At 54.9% G+C, this 18,988-nt stretch overlaps 3 protein-coding genes across 6 annotated transcripts; all 3 read left to right on the top strand.

The window, feature by feature from the left end:
* Positions 1-30: 30 nt before the first annotated feature.
* ALDOC (aldolase, fructose-bisphosphate C) lies at positions 31-3,661 on the top strand. Its single transcript, XM_042821217.1, has 9 exons — positions 31-127; positions 906-1,025; positions 1,125-1,336; positions 1,420-1,474; positions 1,544-1,704; positions 2,159-2,242; positions 2,322-2,496; positions 2,579-2,778; positions 3,226-3,661. The coding sequence occupies exons 2-9, from the start codon at positions 914-916 to the stop codon at positions 3,319-3,321; spliced, it is 1,095 nt and encodes a 364-aa protein (XP_042677151.1). The 5' UTR covers positions 31-127; positions 906-913; the 3' UTR covers positions 3,322-3,661.
* A 248-nt stretch (positions 3,662-3,909) lies between these two features.
* Positions 3,910-8,028, top strand: PIGS (phosphatidylinositol glycan anchor biosynthesis class S). Its single transcript, XM_042821216.1, has 12 exons — positions 3,910-4,009; positions 4,099-4,238; positions 4,319-4,430; positions 4,538-4,627; positions 4,843-4,934; positions 5,253-5,451; positions 5,789-5,931; positions 6,033-6,147; positions 6,392-6,537; positions 6,616-6,716; positions 7,055-7,265; positions 7,411-8,028. The coding sequence occupies exons 1-12, from the start codon at positions 3,925-3,927 to the stop codon at positions 7,684-7,686; spliced, it is 1,710 nt and encodes a 569-aa protein (XP_042677150.1). The 5' UTR covers positions 3,910-3,924; the 3' UTR covers positions 7,687-8,028.
* Positions 8,029-8,457: 429 nt separating this feature from the next.
* UNC119 (unc-119 lipid binding chaperone) lies at positions 8,458-18,504 on the top strand. Of its 4 annotated transcripts, XR_006169243.1 has the most exons (6): positions 8,458-8,575; positions 13,973-14,086; positions 15,048-15,150; positions 16,142-16,314; positions 16,657-18,299; positions 18,486-18,504. XR_006169243.1 is itself a non-coding variant. In XM_042821220.1 (5 exons), the coding sequence occupies exons 1-5, from the start codon at positions 8,458-8,460 to the stop codon at positions 16,767-16,769; spliced, it is 621 nt and encodes a 206-aa protein (XP_042677154.1). In that variant the 3' UTR covers positions 16,770-18,349. The 4 variants fall into 4 exon arrangements, 3 of the variants coding, with proteins under 3 accessions (XP_042677154.1, XP_042677155.1, XP_042677156.1); XM_042821220.1 differs by lacking the exon at positions 18,486-18,504 and having other exon boundaries at positions 16,657-18,349; XM_042821221.1 differs by lacking the exons at positions 8,458-8,575; positions 18,486-18,504 and adding an exon at positions 12,365-12,647 and having other exon boundaries at positions 16,657-18,349.
* The last annotated feature ends 484 nt before the right edge of the window (positions 18,505-18,988 follow it).

Here is an 18,988-nt window from a genome sequence, read left to right as displayed (position 1 = left end):
CCTACCGGGTGCCGCCCGCCGGGCCCGCCCCACCGGTCACGTAGCTCTGCGGCATCGCAGCCCCATTTACCGCGGGGCCGGAGCTCTCAGCCCGCAGTTCCGTACCCGTCGTCACCGGTCCCGCACGGTAAGTGGGGAACCGGGAACGGGGAACCGGGATCTGGGTCCGGGGTGGATTACGGGGCGCAGCCGGGAGGGACCGACGGAAGGAGCGGCCGCCCGGACGGCGGCTGTGTGCGGTGCGATCGGTGTCGCGGGGCTCCCGGGATGGGGAGAGGAATTCGGGCAGAGGGGTTCGCGGGTATGGGGGGGCTGCAGGGGGCGCGGGGCACCTCCTGAGCCGGCACGATGCATGTACTGCCCGGAGGGGACCGGCCTGGGGGCACCGCGTTGCCGTTCCCACGTTGTCCTCATCCCGGAGCATCCCCGACTTTGGGGTCTCCCACTTTCGAGATCTCCTCACCTCTGGGGTATCCGTATCCCGACGCATCCCCATCCCATCCCCGGCACCCAGCAGTCTTCCCACGCCCCAAACCCCCCAGGGGTACCCCTCTGCCTTCTTACCCCCATCCCCACTTATTCCCATGCCCCGTACCCCCTTGCCCCGCTCCGAGCGCCCCCCCCCCCCCTCCGTTCTCCCTCAAGATGGCTGGGCTGGGGGCGGGCGAGCAGGCAGCAAAATGGCTGGGAGCTCTCTGGCATCCTCCATGAGGCGCTGCCCCGCTCGGGACTTATGCAACGTGACCCTATGGGGGGCCACGTGCCCTGGGCTAGGGATTGGGGAGGGGGCGAGGGGGGATTCCGGGGGTCCCAATCCCTGTAGGGTGCGGGCTCGTGGTGCGCACGGGGGGGGTGGGGGGGGGTTGGCGGTGGCGGTGCGTGACTCAGCCCTCGTCCGCCGGCAGGCAGCACCATGACGCACCAATACCCCGCGCTCACAGCCGAGCAGAAGAAGGAGCTGTCGGACATCGCGCTGCGCATCGTGGCCCCGGGGAAGGGCATTTTGGCCGCCGATGAATCCGTGGGTCAGTGAGGGGTTGAGAGCCAGAGGGGTGATGGGGGAGAAAGGGGGGGATCCATCCTGTAGTGCTTCCCCTGTGGGTGACGGTGCTGGGTGCCCGCAGGGAGCATGGCCAAGCGCCTCAACCAGATTGGGGTGGAGAACACGGAGGAGAACCGCCGGCTGTACCGCCAGATCCTGTTCAGTGCCGACAGCAGGGTGAAGAAGTGCATCGGGGGGGTCATTTTCTTTCACGAGACCATGTACCAGAAGGCTGACGATGGCACTCCCTTCGTCCAGATGATCAAAGATAAGGGCATCGTTGTGGGCATCAAGGTGGGGGCAGAATCTGGTGGTTTATTGGGTGCTTGGGACGGTGGTGGGGGATCGATGTTCACCCGCCGTTCATCCATCCATAGGTGGACAAAGGTGTCGTTCCGCTGGCCGGGACAGATGGGGAGACCACCACGCAGGGTAGGCGAAGCAAATGTGGGGTGAGGGGTGGGAGATTTGGGGCCGTGGGGCTGACGTGCTGCTCGGCAGGTCTGGATGGGCTGTCGGAGCGCTGTGCCCAGTACAAGAAGGATGGGGCTGACTTTGCCAAGTGGCGCTGCGTGCTGAAAATCAGTGATAATACTCCCTCTGCCCTGGCCATCATGGAGAACGCCAACGTCTTGGCCCGCTATGCCAGCATCTGCCAGCAGGTACGAATCTGCGGCTGGGCACCCTGTGGAGTGGATACTGACCCATGGGATGGGTATTGACTCACAGATGTTGCCCCATAGTGATGGGCACTGATGAATGTTGCTCTGTAGGGATAGATATCAACCTGTGGGTTGGGCGTTGGCCTTGGGATGAGTATCACCAAATGGGGCCAGGCATTGACCCGTGGGGCTGGGCATCAACACATAGGCTGGGTAATATCTCTTGGGGATGGGTATCTGCTCCTGGGGCCAAACATTGCCCCGTGGAATGGACATCTTTATTTGGGCCAGTCATCACTTGTGGGTCTAGGCATCACACCGCAAGCATGAATGTTGCCTGTGGGGCCAAGAATTGACACTCCCAGAATGGGCATCACCCCCAGGTCTAGGCTTTGCCTTATGTTGCTACGGGGCCAAAAATGTGCTTGCGATGCCATCTGCCTGGTGTTTGCAGAACGGTATTGTGCCCATCGTGGAGCCTGAGATCCTGCCTGATGGTGACCACGACCTCAAACGGTGCCAGTATGTGACAGAGAAGGTGAGCAGTGGGGCAGGCAGGGGGATGGGGATGTGCCGTGCCATCCCATGCCACGAAACTCCATGTTGTCTGTTCCCAGGTGCTGGCGGCAGTCTACAAGGCGCTGAGCGACCACCACGTCTACCTGGAGGGGACCCTGCTGAAGCCCAACATGGTGACGCCTGGGCATTCCTGCCCCACCAAGTACAGCCCCGAGGAGATCGCCATGGCCACTGTCACTGCTCTGCGCCGCACCGTGCCCCCAGCCGTGCCAGGTACTGCCCCCAGGACATGGTGGAAACCACAGGAAGGCGATGCCGTGTGGTCAGCTTGGTGCCATAATGCTGCTCTCTGCAGGTGTTACCTTCCTGTCTGGGGGCCAGAGTGAGGAGGAAGCCTCCATCAACCTCAATGCCATCAACACATGCCCTCTGGTGCGGCCGTGGGCCCTCACTTTCTCCTATGGGCGGGCACTGCAGGCATCAGCGCTCAGCGCCTGGCGTGGACAGAGGGACAACGCCAATGCTGCCACCGAGGAGTTCGTCAAGCGTGCAGAGGTGATGGGGGATGGCCCCTGTGGGATGGGGTGCCAGTGTTTGTGCTCTATGGGGGTGGGAGGGCCAAGAATGAAGTCCTTATGGGTGGTGGGAACAGCAAGAATCAAGTCTGTGTAGACAGTGAGGGCACCAAGAATGAAGGGTGGTGGGAACACCTGTCCCTATGAGCAACGGGAGCACCATGAATGAATTCCCCGTGGATGGTGGGAACATCAAGTCCAAAGTCCCTACAGGCGATGGAGAAGACATGTCCCTGTGGGTGACAGTGGAGATTGAGGGCTGCGTTTCTGCAGAAGGATCAGGACACCAAGGGCCGTATCCCTGTGGTTGGTGGAATGCTGATGTCTTTGGGGTGGGGGACACCTGGAGGTGGTGGAGGGCACTGAGGACCATGCCCATGGGGTGCCAGGGCTGTGCCCCACGGCCTGATGCTTTCTCTTCCCACAGGTGAACGGTCTGGCAGCGCTGGGCAAGTATGAGGGCAGCGGGGACGACTCGGGGGCCGCCGGGCAGTCCCTCTACGTGGCCAACCACGCATACTGAGCCTCCAGTGGGCCCTGCTGGCCCCCGCCCCGGACCCCCCTGCCACTGCTCACACCACCCCGCTTCCACCCCAGCCACCCAGGGGAGGGGAAGGTGGCCCCAAAAGGATGAGGGGGAGGCCTGGGTCCCCCCAGAGGGAAAAGGGGGCTCTGGCCAGGCCAGGGTGGGGAGGGCCCGGCCGTGTGGAGGGCAGGAGGGGAGGCCTGGGGGTGCCCCTGCCCCAGCTGTAGCTTCGCAGTCCCGGTCAACGTCGCCCTCGGGACGCTCATGTCGTGTTCTCGTGTGCACCCCGTGTACCAAAATAGCCTAACAGCGAATAATAAACGGTAGAGACAGCGCTGCTGTGCCTGGCTTCTTGCTCCCACCCACGCGATGAGCTGCGCCCGGCCTCAGCCCGCCGTGGGGTGCTTGGGGGTGGGGGAGGAGCGCTGCTTCCTCGTTCCTTCTTTTCGCAAACTCGTGGGCACCGCCTGATCCTCTGCGGCACCCGTAGAGACCGAGTCCCGCCCGTAGTGCTCTGATTGGCTACGCCGCCAGCATAGTTGAGCCACCTCTCCTGTAGATCTACTCCTATTGGCCGCGCCTTGCGCCGGGAGTTTTTAAATGGCTGAGCTGGACATAAGCCCCGCCCTCTCAGTGGGACGGGAAGAGAAGATGGCGGCGGCGGTGGCAGCGGCTGATGAAGCAGGTACCGGCGGCACCGCGCCTCGGGCCGGGTTCGCCGCGGCCGGGCCGGGGCAGAGCGAGGTCCGGAGCCTCACCCGGGTGTCCCCGCAGAGCGCTCCCGGGGCCGCCGCGCCGCGCTGTCCTTCGCCGCCATCGCCGTGCTGCTGGGGCTGCCGCTGTGGTGGAAGACGACGGAGACGTATCGCGCCGCGCTGCCCTACGGAGACATCGCGGCTCTGGGCCGGCTGCCGGTGAGCGGCGGGGGCTGCGGGCGGGTGGGCGGGCCGGAGATGGGCCGTGACACGCGCCGTGACACGCCGTGCTCTTACAGTTCCAGGTGGCCGTGAGCGTCTCGGTGGTTTTCCTGCCGGGCTCGGTGCCCGCGGATCTGCCCCGGCGGCTGCCGTACGGGGACGTGCGGGAGGAGCGGGTGCCCGTCAGCTGTAAGAGCCTCGCGGTCTGCCCCGCCAGCCCTCCGCGTTGCGCCTGGGAGGCGCTGAGGGCTGCGTTCCGGTTTTCATCCCGGGTTTGTCTTTTCCCTCGCTGGCAGCACGATCCGATGTCACGTCCCGCATCGAGACTGCCTATCGCGGCGCCGCGGCGCGGGAGGAGGCGGCACTGGGAGCAGCCACGGTGCGAGGTATGGGGGTGAGGGGTCACAGCAGGCACCGCCGTGGCTCTGTGTGCTTTTCCCTCATGGAAGGGCTGCACGTGGGCACTCTGCAGCCCGACTTCAGCCCTAGACGAGCAGCTCTGCTTTCCGAGGCTGGCTTAGCCCAAAGCTTGGCTTTGCTGCCTGTGGGATGGGGAGCTGATTGAAAATCCTAGCTTTGCTGATGGATCTGTCTTCCTCAGATGCTGACGCTGCTCTGCATGCACTGCAGGACTCTCCACCAGGCTCTCTGACTGTGTATGTGGTTCCTGAAACCTCCTCTCTCCTGCCTCAGGTAGGGAGGTAACCTGTAGTGCCATCCTCTGTGGAATGTTACGGCTGTGGGGCAGGCTGTCCTGGAGGAAACCCACAGTTCTTATGTTCCCTGTTCTACCAGAATGCAGCCTGGGGTTCAGTGATGTAAAGGGACTTGCTGTAAAACCCTTAGTAAGAAATGGGACCATTAGGAGCAGGGAGGAACGTGGGATTTTGTCCCTTGAAGGTACCCTATGGGGACACATTCCTCCTCAGGTTGTCACGGGTGGCACCAGGCTCTTTGGTGTGTTGGCAGAGCTGTCTCTGCTCCCAGTCCTCACTGCTGCCCCTTCCCCAGGGTGTCAACGTCTACGTGGGGAAGCATCGCAGCGCCCTGGTGAGGGCTGGGCAGGGCCTGGCCACACTCCATGCCCGCCTCCAGCAGCTCATGCAGGTGATGTCTTTCACGGCCAGCTCCATCGCTGCTGCCCTCTCAGACCGGGTTCCTGATGGTCAGCTCGGCCCTGATGCCTGGCGGCACTTGAAATCCAGCCTGGGTATGGATTTGCACCCCAGTTTCCTTCTCTGTCCCCCAGAAGGCCAGCTGCATTTTGGAGCGAGGCTGTTCCTACTCTACCTGTAGCAACCCTGAATGTCTTCTGGGATAATGGCCCCCAGAATCTTCCCTTTGCTCTTGTCTGTTGCTTGGGGACAGGACCTGCTCTGTGATCCATATGTGCTGGGGCACTGAAGTGCGACCCCGCATCAGGGAGAGCCTGGGAGAAAGGGTGTCAGGTCCTGTGGCTCTGGGGAGCTCTCTTGCAGCCACCTGCCCGGTCTTGGCGTCACCAGGTGGTGGCTGTGCTGGTGCCTCACACTCTGGGTGCTTGGCAGGGTATGAAATCACCTTCAGCCTGCTCAACCCTGACCCCAAGTCGCATGATGTGGACTGGGACATCGAGGGTGCTGTGGACCGCTATGTGCAGCCCGTCCTGGACAAGCTGAACCTCGTGGCCAACTTCTCTGTTGACTCACAGGTGAGGGCAGGGAGAGGTTGTGGGGAGAAGCCAGCCCTGGTCCTGCCACGTGCCCTGGGATGTTCTTCTCTGCCAGCAACATCTGTGTCGTGTCCCTGCAGATCTTGTACTACGCTGTTCTTGGAGTAACTCCACGCTTTGACAAGGAGTCCTCCAGCTTCATCCTGAGTGCACACAGCCTCCCACATGTCATCAACCCTGTGGAGGCTCGGCTGGGTGAGCGCCACTTCTGACTCCACTCTGGTGGGATCAGGCTCTGCTGAGGTGGGGACAGCTGTGCCTACACCTGTGCCCCTTCCCTTCCTACAGCACCTTTTTACCCCACATGATTGCGCTGGGGTTGCCTGAGACCCGCTGAGCTGAGTGCTCTGTTTGAGGCTTGCAGTTTAAGGAAGAGCAAGGCTGTGCTGTCTTTGTCTGTGTGGACCAGGGGAAGTTCTTTGACTCAGTTCTGCTTTAGGTTCCAGTGCTGCCTCCCTCTACCCTGTGCTGAACTTCTTGCTGTATGTGCCAGAGCGCTCCCACTCCCCACTCTACATTCATGACAAGGATGGAGCCCCAGTGGCCACAAACGCCTTCCACAGCCCCCGCTGGGGTGGCATCATGGTATGGGGCTGTGATGTTAGCAGTGCTAAACCTCCCCATAAGGCTCTGGCTGTGCCTTAGTGACACGCTCTCCTGCAGATTTACAATGTTGAAGTCCCTGCTTCCCCCCAGACCTCTCTCCCACTGCACGTGGATGTGGACATGTTGAGAGTGATGGAGGTTTTCCTGGCTCAGCTCCGGTGAGGACTCGCTCTTCCCTCCCCAGGCCCACATGTGCATTGATGGGGTCAGAGCCCCATGACTCCATGTTGGAGCCCACCAGCTTGGCCCCTCTGTGGGCTCTGGGAGGCTGAGGGTGAATTTCTGTGGCTTTTGGGGTGCTGACCACCAACCAACACCACTCCCTGGTCAGGAGTGTGTGTCCTGGTGTGTGTGAGGCTTATCCTGCCCCACACTCAGGAAGCTGCTGGATGTGACCTGAGCCCTGCTGGGACTCAGTGCACCAGAGAGGGGAAGAGCAAGGAGCACGTGTATTGCACATCCTGATGCAGGCTGGGACCTTCCCATCTGTTCCCAGCTTACTATTTGGGATTTCTCGGGAGGAGCTGCCCCCTGAGTTCCTGGTGGAGAGCCCAGGGAATGAAGGACTGGCCGACTGGGAGCTGGACCGCCTGCTCTGGGCCCATACACTGGAGAATATTGCCACTGTGTCCACCACCTTGACCTCGCTGGCACAGCTGCTAGACCAGATCAGTAACATCGTCATCAAAGATGATGTTGCCTCAGAGGTAGGGCTGGGACACCCTGATGTGGAGGGTAGAGGGGGCCAGGAGCTGCTGGCCCTGTACAGAGCAGTGGGGCACTGCCCAGGAGCAAGGCCCCTTAGCTTTGCTTCTCTGGTTGAGGACTGACTGCTGTGGTGTTGCTGTGCAGGTATACCGAGCGGTGGCTGCAGCACAGGATGCCGTGGCAGAGCTGGCTGAGGGCCATCTGCACTCAGCTTTCCAGGCCAGCAAGGAAGCTGTCACCTCCTCGGAACGGGCATTCTTCGACCCTTCTCTTCTCCATCTTCTCTACTTCCCAGATGACCAGAAATTTGCCATCTACATCCCCCTCTTCCTGCCCATGGCTGTCCCCATCCTCCTCTCCCTGGCTAAGATGCTCCGGGAGGCCAGGCAGAACAAGAAGGAACCCACCAAGATGGACTGAGCCCATGGAAGGTGCCCTGCCTTAGGGCTGGGACCCCACGGAATGCATTGCATCATGGTGCAGGCAGGCACCCTGAGCTGCATTGCTTCAGGCCCGGACTGGGGGTGTGTTCCAGAGTGGGAAGAAGCTGCTTTCAGGGGTGAGAGATGCTCACAGTCAGTCTTGCACCTTCCACTCAGAACTGCTGCTTGCACTCCTCTTACTGAGACTTGAGGGAAGGGAGGGAGACCTGCATGCGCCCCACAGCCCTGCGCTGTGCTCATGTGTAAATAAAGAACCCCCCTGCCCCATCTGCCCCGTTGTGCAGGGGCTGGATGGCAGGGCGGGGGCCGTGCGAATCTCTCCTGCTCCCCGGGTTTTGTCCACCCTGAGTCCTGTCTTAAAGGTACGTAGCCTGCAACACTTGGTGGGGAGGGGGGTTGTGGGGTTCAGCTGTTGGTAGGTGGTTATTAATAGGGTCGATGAGCACTGGGTTTGAGTCTTATTACTGGGGTCGAGCTTTTCCCTTGGGCACGTTAACCTAAAAGCTCTCAAGTTGGGGGGAACCCCTTTGGGGTCGTACGGATGAAAAAGAAACGCGTTCAGCCCGATGCTGTCGGGGTGCAAAGCGGGGCTCTGGCAGCGATGCCGGGCGGTGCTGCCGGCTGGGCTGTGCCGTGCCGGGGGGCGGTCCGTGCAGGGGGCGGTGCTGCCCCTCCCGGTGCGGCGGGGCCGGCGGCAGCGCTTAGCGGGGCCGATCACACCGGAGGAGGAGGAGGAGGCGGCGGGGCCATGAAGGTGAAGAAGAGCGGCGGGGCCGGGGGAGCGGCAGCGAGGACCGAGGAGGAGCTGGGTCGGAAAGCGCTCATCGGGCCCGACGACGTGCTGGGGCTGCAGCGGGTCACCAGCGGTACGGGGCCGGGGGGGCGCCGCGTTTGTATGGGGTGAAGGATGGGGCAGTGCTTTGGGTGCGAAGGGAGACCCGGTTTAGAGGGTGAGGGGTGGGGGTGACCTGCAGGGATGCTCACGTTGCGGAGTGGGACCCTCCCCTCCCCCCCAAGCAGGGTCAGAGGTGGGATGCTGCTCATTGTGCCCATCGTATGGGTGGGCCAGGCTGAACCCCCAGCTGCGGGAGAGGGGGGAGCTGGAGGGGCTCAGATGGGGTCACAGATCCAATGGGGAGGAGTGTTATGACCGTCCTGCAGCCTTCCTGTTTGTTTGGTTTCCCCTTTCTCACCCCCGTAGGGCTGCTGTGGTCTTGAGAGCATCCTATGGGGCTAAAGGGGCTGCTGTGCTTGTGTGGCAGCAGCTCTGTTGGACCTGTTGGGATTGCAGCGTGCTGAGCTGGGAGATGGCACATGCACCAGGCCAGCCTGGCTGTGGAGTGTCCTCCTGCCCCCAAAAGGCCTTTTTGCATCCCATGTGTTTTGTCTTGCTGCAGGGGAGGAAGGGGCAGTGATGGGTGGCTGTGCTTGGAGCAGGATCAGGGCTGCAGGCAGAGCTGTGCCACGAGAAGCCCCAGAAAGAAAGGATGTGGCTGTGGGTATCGGGGCATGCAGGCAGCCTTGGGGAGGGAGCAGCACAGGTTGGGTGGAGGGAAGGAGGGGAGGAAGCCCTGCAGGGAGTGCTGATCTGGGGGGTCTGCTGTGTCTGTTTCCCTGCTGAGATGCTGTGCTGGGCTGTGACTCACTGCCCAGGCCCAGAAATCAGAGCAGCAGGCACTGGAGCGTGCTGCCAGCGCGCTTGGAAGAGCAGCAGTTGGATGGTGAGTCCCAGCCATGGCTGCGCTCAGTGCTTTGCTTGTTGGGAGCCCACGTGGCTCTGCATGCAGCTGTGCCCTCTCAGGGGGCTGCAGGCACGTGGCCTCCCCCTGCCACTGGGGTGTGCAGACCTCACGTGGCTTCAACTCTGGGCACCCTGGCCTTGATGCTGCTGTTTGCTTTTGGTAAGCACCCATGTTTTCAGGAAGGCTGAGCTGATCATTCCACAGGGAGAGCAACTCTGCTGCCATGGGGCAGCGCTCGCATGCATTTCCTGTCCATCTTTCCTGCTCTCCATAAAGTGTCTTACTCTGCTTCTGCTCGAGTGTATGGCGGAGGTGTGAAGTTGTGACCCAAAAGGACCTGCATGCATTGGGGATGTGGCCAAGTTCACACCATCTCTGGTGCGTAGATCCCTGTAGGTTTGTATGGAAGCCCAGGTACAACTCCTTCCTCATTCTTTCTCCTCGCAGCTTGGTGTGTACAGTATGCAGCCTTGGTGCCTGTAGTTAGGGCAGTATCTGGGGTGTGGCTTGTTATGCCTGGAATTGGGAAGGAGGATATGAGGTGGAGAGCATGGCGAGTGCTGCTTGGACCAGGAGAAAGATCAGCACATAGTTCCCCCTGTCTGTGTTTTAACGTCAGGAGAATAAGAGGAGCTGGCAAGGACTTTGTGGTGGCATGGTCATGTATGGCTTTTAAAGGGTATTGCACCAGTCAGAAACTAGTGGATGGAGAAGTGTGTGGTTAAAATTTCTTCTTTCCCACTCCTCTTCCATTTTTTCCTTCTTAGGAAAGCTCTCTTCTTCAAACTACTTGAATTAACTCTTTCCATTGCAGATCTTAGTGCCTATGCCACCAAGTCATCCCAACTCATGACCACGGCCACTTGTATCCTGCTGACCCTAGTTTTGACCCCCAGATCCAGGTGTTCCAACTCACGTGAAGCTGATGGTTGGGCAGGAATTGCAGCACTACCCTGGTGCTGTGGCCATCCCTCACAGTTCCAGATAACTCATTTTTATCCCAACTTCTAGGCCAGTACTGCAGCAGCTCGCACTGTTGAACTCATTCTGCTGCTTGTGGCTCTGCTCCTGATGCCTTTCTAATAAGCTTAAAGGGGGAGTGTGCAAGCTGTTCTGCATATCCTCCATCACTTCTGGACACGCTAAGGTCAAATTGATGGACCCAGGGTGCTGCTCTGGTGTGTCTGGGTCTTTTTAGGGCTGGGTTTAGGCGTAAAGCAGAGGGACCCGTTTTCTTTGCAATTAGCAGGATTCGTTACTTGCTCATCCAACTGCGGTTACAAAAGGAGGAAAACCTTGTGACGTGATTAACTTGGGATTAGCAAAGGAGCAGGGCAGAGCTCAGTTCAAATTGCAATTAATTACTGCAGCAGCAGGAGGATCAGAGCGGTGTGTCTGCAGTTATTGGGGTGTGCGTCTGCCAACGTTGTCCTGCGTTGTGGGGCAGGGAGAGGAGCTGAGCACTGTCCCTGTCGCCTTCGACCAGGCTGAATGTTTGCTAGGTCACGCTGTGCTGCTCCCACGTTGCCTGCAGGCGAGGTTAATTCCAGCACAGCTTTGATTTCTTTGTTTGGCTTTGGGATGGGAGCCATGGGTGGTCAGCAGGAGGATGGCATCGCGGCGTTTGCCATCCCCCTATTGCCACGTGACGATGCCAGTTGTCAAACTGATGCATAACCAAGGGCAAGCTTCAGGCTGAGAGCACCGTGCATAGCACAGCTCTGGGCAACTGCACAGTTTGTCTGTGCTGCTGGGATAAGGCTTATCTTCAGTTTTATATTCCAAGTTTTGTTCTGAGGGCATCTTTGACGCTAGCAAACCGAGAGGTTGGATAAATGATTGATGACATACTTGGAAACACTTACAAAACAAAGCCTAAAAATAAGGAAGGCGTGCTTAATCATTTCTGAAAGTAATCTCTTCTGTGAGCTGTCATTTGGGATCTCTCAGAGGCAGCAGCTTTAGCCAGCCTGTCTGAGGGGCCCAGTGGTCAGGGCAGGCACCTGGTGGGTGCGCTGCATTCCAGCTGAGCTGTGTTATCATGAAGCAATGCGTGCAGATCAATCTTCAGAGCTGTTCCTGAAGCCACGACTTTCCCTTCCTTCCCTGTTTAATTGAGACCACTCACTGCATCAGGAGCCCTGATTACTGGGGGTGTTGGTGGGGGGGTTAATGAATCACTGTCTGGGGCTGCGATGTGTGGAAGTGTTTTGATAGGCAGATTTCCTGCAGCAGAGCCATATTGCAGAGCTGTGTCGAGCTGCTGTCACCGTGACTTCTTCCCTCAGCAGCACAACAGACGCTGCTACGAACCTTTTCAAGGCATGGTGACGGCTCCCACCTTGAAGTGCTGTGCTGAGGAAGGGCTTTGTTAGCACTCTCACACTGCAAGATGGGCTGTGAGATCTCCAGGGGAGCGCATATGGGGTACGGGGAGCACCAGGGCTGAGCTGAGCGGGTTTGTCCCTTTTGCCAAGGCCTTGGGGTCGCTCTGTCCCCAACAGGGATGGCGAAGGGAATGGAAAGCTGTGGGATTTGAACTGGTGAGGCAGAGGGCAGGGAGGTGGTTGAGTTCTTTCTTTAATGGAAACGTGCCCTGCCTTCCCCTCGAGGTCCTGCACTCTGTCCTGCGTCACCGCTCCGAGTCTTGGCTGGGCTGGTGCTATTTTTTGCTCGCTTCCTCCTGAGTCTCTTCAATCTGATAATCTCCTAATCTCCAGCTCCCAGCAATTCCTCTGCAGTCGTCTCTGCTTTATACCTGGCTTACACCTTGGGAGTGGTCTTTAAAATAGTCGCTGACCTTGATGGCTAATGCATGTTAAGAAATAGGTCCGGATGGCAGCTGGAAGCTTCTCATTCCCTAAATTCTTGTCATTGCGATGGGGAGACGCGATCCTACTGCAGGCCGCTGTCGCTGTGTCTGTTTCTCGTACAGCATCCTCACAATTTACATTCCTTTTCACCACCAGATCTTGAGTTCCTTCTTCCCCTTGGGAGTAACACCCAATTTCATCCACTAAATAGCCTACTTGGTAAGGACAGGCATTTGCAGATCTTTGGGCTTGATACAGAGCCCACCATGTCTGCTGACCATGGCCCTCAGTGCCACATCCCCGTGGTTTCTGAACACTTCCACGGATGACAACTCCTCCACCTCCTTGGGCAGCATTGTCAATGCATCACCGCTCTTTGGAGAGTAAGTAGTTCTTAATATCTGACCTGATGCTCTCCTGGTGCTACTTAAGGCCATCTTGTTCTATTTCTCCTGAGATAGTCATAAACATGAATAACTTTGGGTTTGGAGTTCATGAATGAACATGAATAAAGTTGGGTCTGGATATAGCAAACACGGTACTTTAGGAGGAAAGGGTCCTCTGTTGTGATTTGTTTTTGTCATACTTCCCCTGGGTACTGCAGACTAAGAGACAATCTGCTGGGTTTCCTAAGATGTTCGTGTGTCCATTCCTTCATCGCTTGTTCATCAGTGGTGCATCAAGTGAGGGTTTGTTCAGGAAGGCACTGTCATAATTGGGTTCACGGCAGGGAAACAACGCTACCTGCTTTGGAGGAAGTGAAAGAAGCAAGAACCAAAAACTCCCTTTCTTGTAATGATCCACTTCATCTACTGGAGCTTTGGGGAACCGTGGGGATGTGGCACTGAGGGCTGTGGTCAGTGGGCGCAATGGGGTGGGTTGGATCTGGGGATCTGAGAGCTCTTTTCCACCCTGAATGATTCCACGATTCCTTTCCCCAGACGCCATCTGATTAGATAGGGGTGCACCTATCAAAATAAATCAAGGTTCTTGAATATTTTCTATCAGCAAAACTAGTGCAGGGGTGCAGGCAGTGATGGGCAGGAGCCCGGTGGGGATTCTGCTTGGGGTTTTCTCCCTTCCGCTGGTTCTGATTTGCTCTCCTCTCCTGTGGATGAGTCATGGACACTGTTTCTGTAGCAACACTGCTGCCAAGGAGGGGGATAAAGCTGTTGCCATGGTGCTGGATGGGCAGGAATTCTGCAGGAGGAAAGCACTTAATAATTAACTTGCAGACAGACGCAGCTCCAGACTTGCCTTTGTGCCCTGGGGAAGGTGCCCTGGGCTCCCTGCTTCCCAGCACAGGGAAAGGCTTCAACGCCATTTTCAGTGCCGAGGGATGATGAGTCCTTGCGTGGGATGAGTGTTGGCAGAGGGAAGAGGCCGTGCTTTGTCTGGAGAGAGGGGAGATGGCGTGGGGAGGGGGATCCTGCTGCAGTCAGTGCAGTCGGCTTAGTGCCCGTAAAGCTGCTTAGTGCTCACATTCTGCCAGAGGGCAGTTTTTAAAAAGGCAAAGCCTCTTACCCTGAGCAGGCAAGGATTTGGTGCAGGTGCTGACTGCTCTCAATGCCCTTAAGGAGAAATGGAAGCAACTGGCACGAAGTTGGGGAGAGGTGATGACCTCTGAGTGCTGGGCAGCGTGAGCACGCGGTGCTGGCTCTGCCTTCGTAGGCACAAAGCCTTCATGTCAGTGTGCTTTCTTCTGCAGATTACCTATGCACTCCAGAGGAAAACGTTTACAAAATAGACTTCACCAGGTTTAAAATCCGGGACATGGAATCGGGCACAGTGTTGTTTGAAATCACCAAGCCAGCAGCATCAGGTGGGTGTGCGCACAGGATTGCCTTTGTGAACAAACCATTATTAACACCTGCTTCCTTTGGCCTGTTCTCATCCCTTTTACTCAACGTGTCCCCTCAAACAGGAGAAACTTTCACCTGCAGGAGGGCTGGATTCCCAACCTGCAGCAGAAACACTGTTCAGGTATTCCTCTGTACCAATACAGCAGGCAGAATTAATTGCTCCTGTATTATGACCTCCATCTGTGATGAGAAAGGACAGATGGATGTTGTAAATAGAAGCAAAGGAGGAGGAGGTCAGCATGTGTTGGCTGCTCATGAGCCCGTCAGCTCATGTATGACTGTGCAGATGATGTCCTTGCATTTAATAACCCTGATTTCTTGAGCCCATGTACCAATGTCTTGAGCCAATGCAGAATCTCCTGTGTCCTATGGCAAAGAATCTCCCTGCTTAACATTGTGCTGTGGTTAACACTGCTTTTGCTTTGGACCTACTGCATACTAACTTTGTTAAGTATCCTCTATTTAACAGTGAACAGATAATTTCTAAAGCTCCCAATCTGTAACCGCTTTCAAAAACCAGACTTTCACCTTTCCTCGACAAGGAAAATCAGGATTAGAATCTCTATTAGATAGTTCATAGTATTTTGTGCGTCCTTCATTTTGGTGGCAGAGCCTCAAACGTTCGTCTGGGAATCTTTTTTGCTCGGAATATATGTTTTCTTAGTGAAAATACACAGCCATGCTCATGCAGGCTCTACACAGAGGGCTCTTTGTCTGCTCGCTGTTCTGCCAGAGGGACCTTTAGTTCTTTTTTTTGTTCAGGGGAACCAATTTCCAACTCTGCCAACTCAACGCGGTTGGCCCCAGGGTGCAGAAAGAGAGCGCAGCTTTGCCACCGAGGCAGAGGAATAAACCACCAGTTTCCACAGTGGGATTGTTAGGAAGGAATGCTGTCCCAATGCAGTCTTTGCACTTTTGCAGAGCGTGAACACAATGACAAGAAGGACGTTGACCCCAACGCGGGGCGCTTCGTGCGCTACCAGTTCACCCCAGCTTTCCTTCGCCTGCGCCAGGTGGGGGCCACGTAAGTAACAGCTCCTCGTGCTGCTTTTCCTACTGGGATGTGTAAAAAGTGTCTCTTTGCTCGTCGATCCCACCAGGAAGTTGAGTTGATTTAATAGGGACCGTTTGTTGCGATGGGGATCTCCCAACATCTTTGCTGGATGCCTTGTTTCCTCCATCACTTTAGCCTATATAGAATCACAGAATCATTCAGGTTGGAAAAGAACTCTCAGATTCCCACCCCACCATGTCCACTGACCACAGCCCTCAGTGCCACATCCACACGGTTCCTGAACACCTCCATGGATGGATGGTGCCCCCCCATCTCCCTATGCAGCTGTGCCACTGCAGCACTGCTCTTTGGAGAAGAATTTTTCCCTAATATCCCAATTATTGCTTTCTGCCCCAATCCCCCAGGAGCAGGCTGGTGGGCTTCTGAGTCTTTACTAGGTATTTTAGAGGGATATGCGTCACTACATGGTAGCTGTTTGTTATCTGCTTTTCTTTACGTTCACTGAGGTTTAAATTCAATCTAATTAAGAGCGTATGCCCACTGCTAATATGGCATTAAGTCCGCAGTACTCTACTGACCATTGGTTAGAGCTCCTAGTATAAACCTATTTTATTCAGGTGGTTAGAAGTTGGTCTGCAGTGTGAGAGTTCTGTGTGTTCTGTGCACATGTGTGTTTCTGAAGGACTGATGTGTGTTACTCCTGCTCTAGGTTGAAATTCAGCACGTCGTATGTAACCAACACCTACCTTTCTCTAAGAGATCATGCCTTGTGGCAAAGAGAAACTTATATATAGTGCTGGTTCTAACTTCTCCCCCTTTATAAAGCAGAAATAGACCAAGGAAGTCTATTTGTACATCTGCTTTTTTAATACCCATCAGAAGAATTAAATAAGCTTGAATGGCAATCCAGTGCAATAAGGAACTTCTAGTGATTGACGTAGGGGTGCTCGAAACCCTTCTTGAGCAGAAAGCTCATTTCTCTCTCATTCTTCCTTTCCAGGGTGGAATTCACAGTAGGGGACAAACCCATCAATAACTTCCGCATGATTGAGAGGCATTACTTCCGCGATCAGCTGCTGAAGAGTTTTGACTTTGAGTTTGGATTCTGCATCCCCAGCAGTAAGAACACGTGTGAGCACATCTATGAATTCCCACAGCTCTCGGAGGATCTCAGTAAGTTCGGTTACTGTGATGTTATCTCATGTGTTTTAGTGTGGGCATCAGAATTGAATCTGTGTAACCTTATGGTCTTTATAACCTCTCATCTTGTATGTCAGTAACCTTGTCCTCATACTGCAGCCTATGGAAATGATTGACTGCTGCTTGCTTATTGTCACACCACAAGAGTGTTCTGAGGATAGGTAGAGCCCTTAGATGTTGTGTGGTGCCTCAACATGTCTGGGTTATGAGTTCCTTAAAAGAGCCTTCAAACAAAGTCTACAGGAAAGCCAGCGCAGCCTGTTGTCTCAGCAGGGCTTCTGTTTAACACAATTGATTTTTCTTTTCCCCCTGCAGTTCGAGAGATGATCCTCCATCCATACGAGACACAGTCGGACAGTTTCTACTTCGTAGATAACAAGCTGGTGATGCACAACAAGGCAGATTATTCATACAGTGGAGGACCTTGAGAGCGGGATGGGCAGCCAACCTGGGCTGGCCTTTGCTTTCCAATTGAAGTCATCAGGGACACCAACACCTTGGGTTCAGTTGCCTACAACGTCATCTGGACACGGATCCACAAACCAAGGACTCTGCCACAGTAGGAGTTTCATGACCAAACTGGCCAGCCTCATCTCTTTGAGCAGACCCAGATCTTCAGAGCTCTGAGCGGTTCTACGATGCTACGCGAACTGTGGATGCCACTTCCCTATGTTCTTCAGGTGTCTGCTTTGAACATGGCCTTGTGGGACCTTGTGGGATTTTGCAGATCTGTCTACTTCCCTCACGTATCCTTTGGGACGCGATGGTTTCGGAAAAAGCAATTTGAGAAATGCAATGTGAGTGGACGGATGCGAGCGCAGAGTTTTGGTTGGTTGGCTCTTGTTGTGAATGCTTCAAAAGCACGGCCAGTTTTAACCTGTACATCCAGCTGAAAACCTTACAGGATCAAGTTTCATCTTTTGGATTATTGCTCTAAATAAGCATCTCATCCCTTTGTTTTGCTCCTTCTGTATAATGGTTTTGAAATCTTGGCAGCAATGAAACATGCAGTGAAGACCACTAGTTTCATCAGGTACTGTGCTGCATTTCAGATGGAAGAACATAGTGTTGGGTGTCTACAAGCCCTCTAAACATCCTCCATTAATTTCAGTTTCTGCAAACTGAATCCAGTCTGGCCAAAAAAAAAAAACAAAAAAGAAAAGGATTTTAGCTTTATTTAATGCTTTTACATAGCTACCATTCAGCTTGTCCGTGCTATGTGTCATACATGTCTGTTTCTTTAATCTGTGCTCAACACTAAGACAAGGGCTTCAGCAATGCTCGTTAGAGCAACACTAATTTGTCCAAGGCAGTCAGAAAGTGTGGAATGTCTAATCTCTCATTTGTATCTGAATTTGAAGTGTGCTATGTCAGCTTTTTCCCTTTGTTTTGCACTGGGTATGAATACAGGTGAAGCAGCAACTCTAATAATGTCAGGCTTTAAGCCTTCTCTGTAAGAACTTTAAGAACAACCTTGCACAAGTTTCTCAGGATGCACTTCTTAGGAAGATAATAGTGCAATGAAGTAGCAGTGTCAATAGCATAGTGCATGCAAAACCAAACCTGAGAAGGTTGTGCAGGGTCAAAGCTTCCCTCCTTCATTTTTCCCAATTGCCTGTTGTCATGAAACCCTTACTCTAAAGATCAGTGATAGTTTAAAAGAGGAAAAAAAGGCAGTTGCAGTCTGTAGATATTCCTATAAATACTTGATGTCTCCATGTCTGTTCCTGTGAGTTGAAGTGGAATGTTCAATGTTAGCCTCAGATACATGTGATTGTACTAATTTTTATAAACTACCATTTCCAGTCGTGACGAACCTCTCCTTGGTCGCAGCTGAAGTCAAACAGGAGAACTACGAGTGGTTGCAGATGGGATGTAAGAGCAGGGAGGCTGCGTGCTGTTACTGGTAGATGGCTGTCAGCTGTGGGGACGTTTCGTAGCATCACAGAGCCGTTCAGGTTGGAAAAGAGCTCTCAGATCCCCGAGTCCAACCCCAACCCACCCCACCATGCCCACATCCTTCAGTGCCACATCCCCATGGTTCTCCAGCACCTCCAGGGATGGGGACTCCATCACTTGAAGGATTCCATTTTCTAAAGAAAATACAATGAGTTTGGGTTACAGCTTTTTTTTTTTTTTTTAAGGTTGATTGTTAAGAAAGTGTGTAGAAACCACTGTTCTGACACGGCTGCTATCAATCAGTAATTCTTATCACGATGAGACTTGTATTTATTGCTGCTTTTTGTTGGTAATGTATAAAACTCAACATCTTGCCTACGGCTGTTTGAGGGTTGCAAAGCGTTTCCTCCGTATTTGTATTACGCTTTGAGCTACGGATCAGCAAGTTTTATAGCACAGTAATGATTAAAGGTGATAACAGTTCCAAAAGTCTATGTCCTCCCCACCCTTTTTTCCCTTCATCTTTATATTCAGTGACATCGTGCAAATTTGAGCGTTGGTTTTGTTTCGACTCTGGAGTGAGCAAATTGAAGACAGAAGAGCGTCTGTGAGTGGCACCCTGTGCAGCTGTAGGTGTTGCTTATTTCTTTTAATCACTCCTATCTCTCAGCACTTTCCTGCTGTTCATCATAATCACTTCTAGTGAGGGTGCTTGGCCAGAATTGCCAGTCTTACCTTCCAAACAGCT

This window comes from Centrocercus urophasianus, unplaced genomic scaffold, assembly GCF_019232065.1.
Source record: "Centrocercus urophasianus isolate 14NV4802_14NV808 unplaced genomic scaffold, USGS_Curo_1.0 seq_196, whole genome shotgun sequence".
NCBI lineage: Eukaryota > Metazoa > Chordata > Aves > Galliformes > Phasianidae > Centrocercus > Centrocercus urophasianus.
This window is presented reverse-complemented; position numbering and strand designations above follow the sequence as displayed.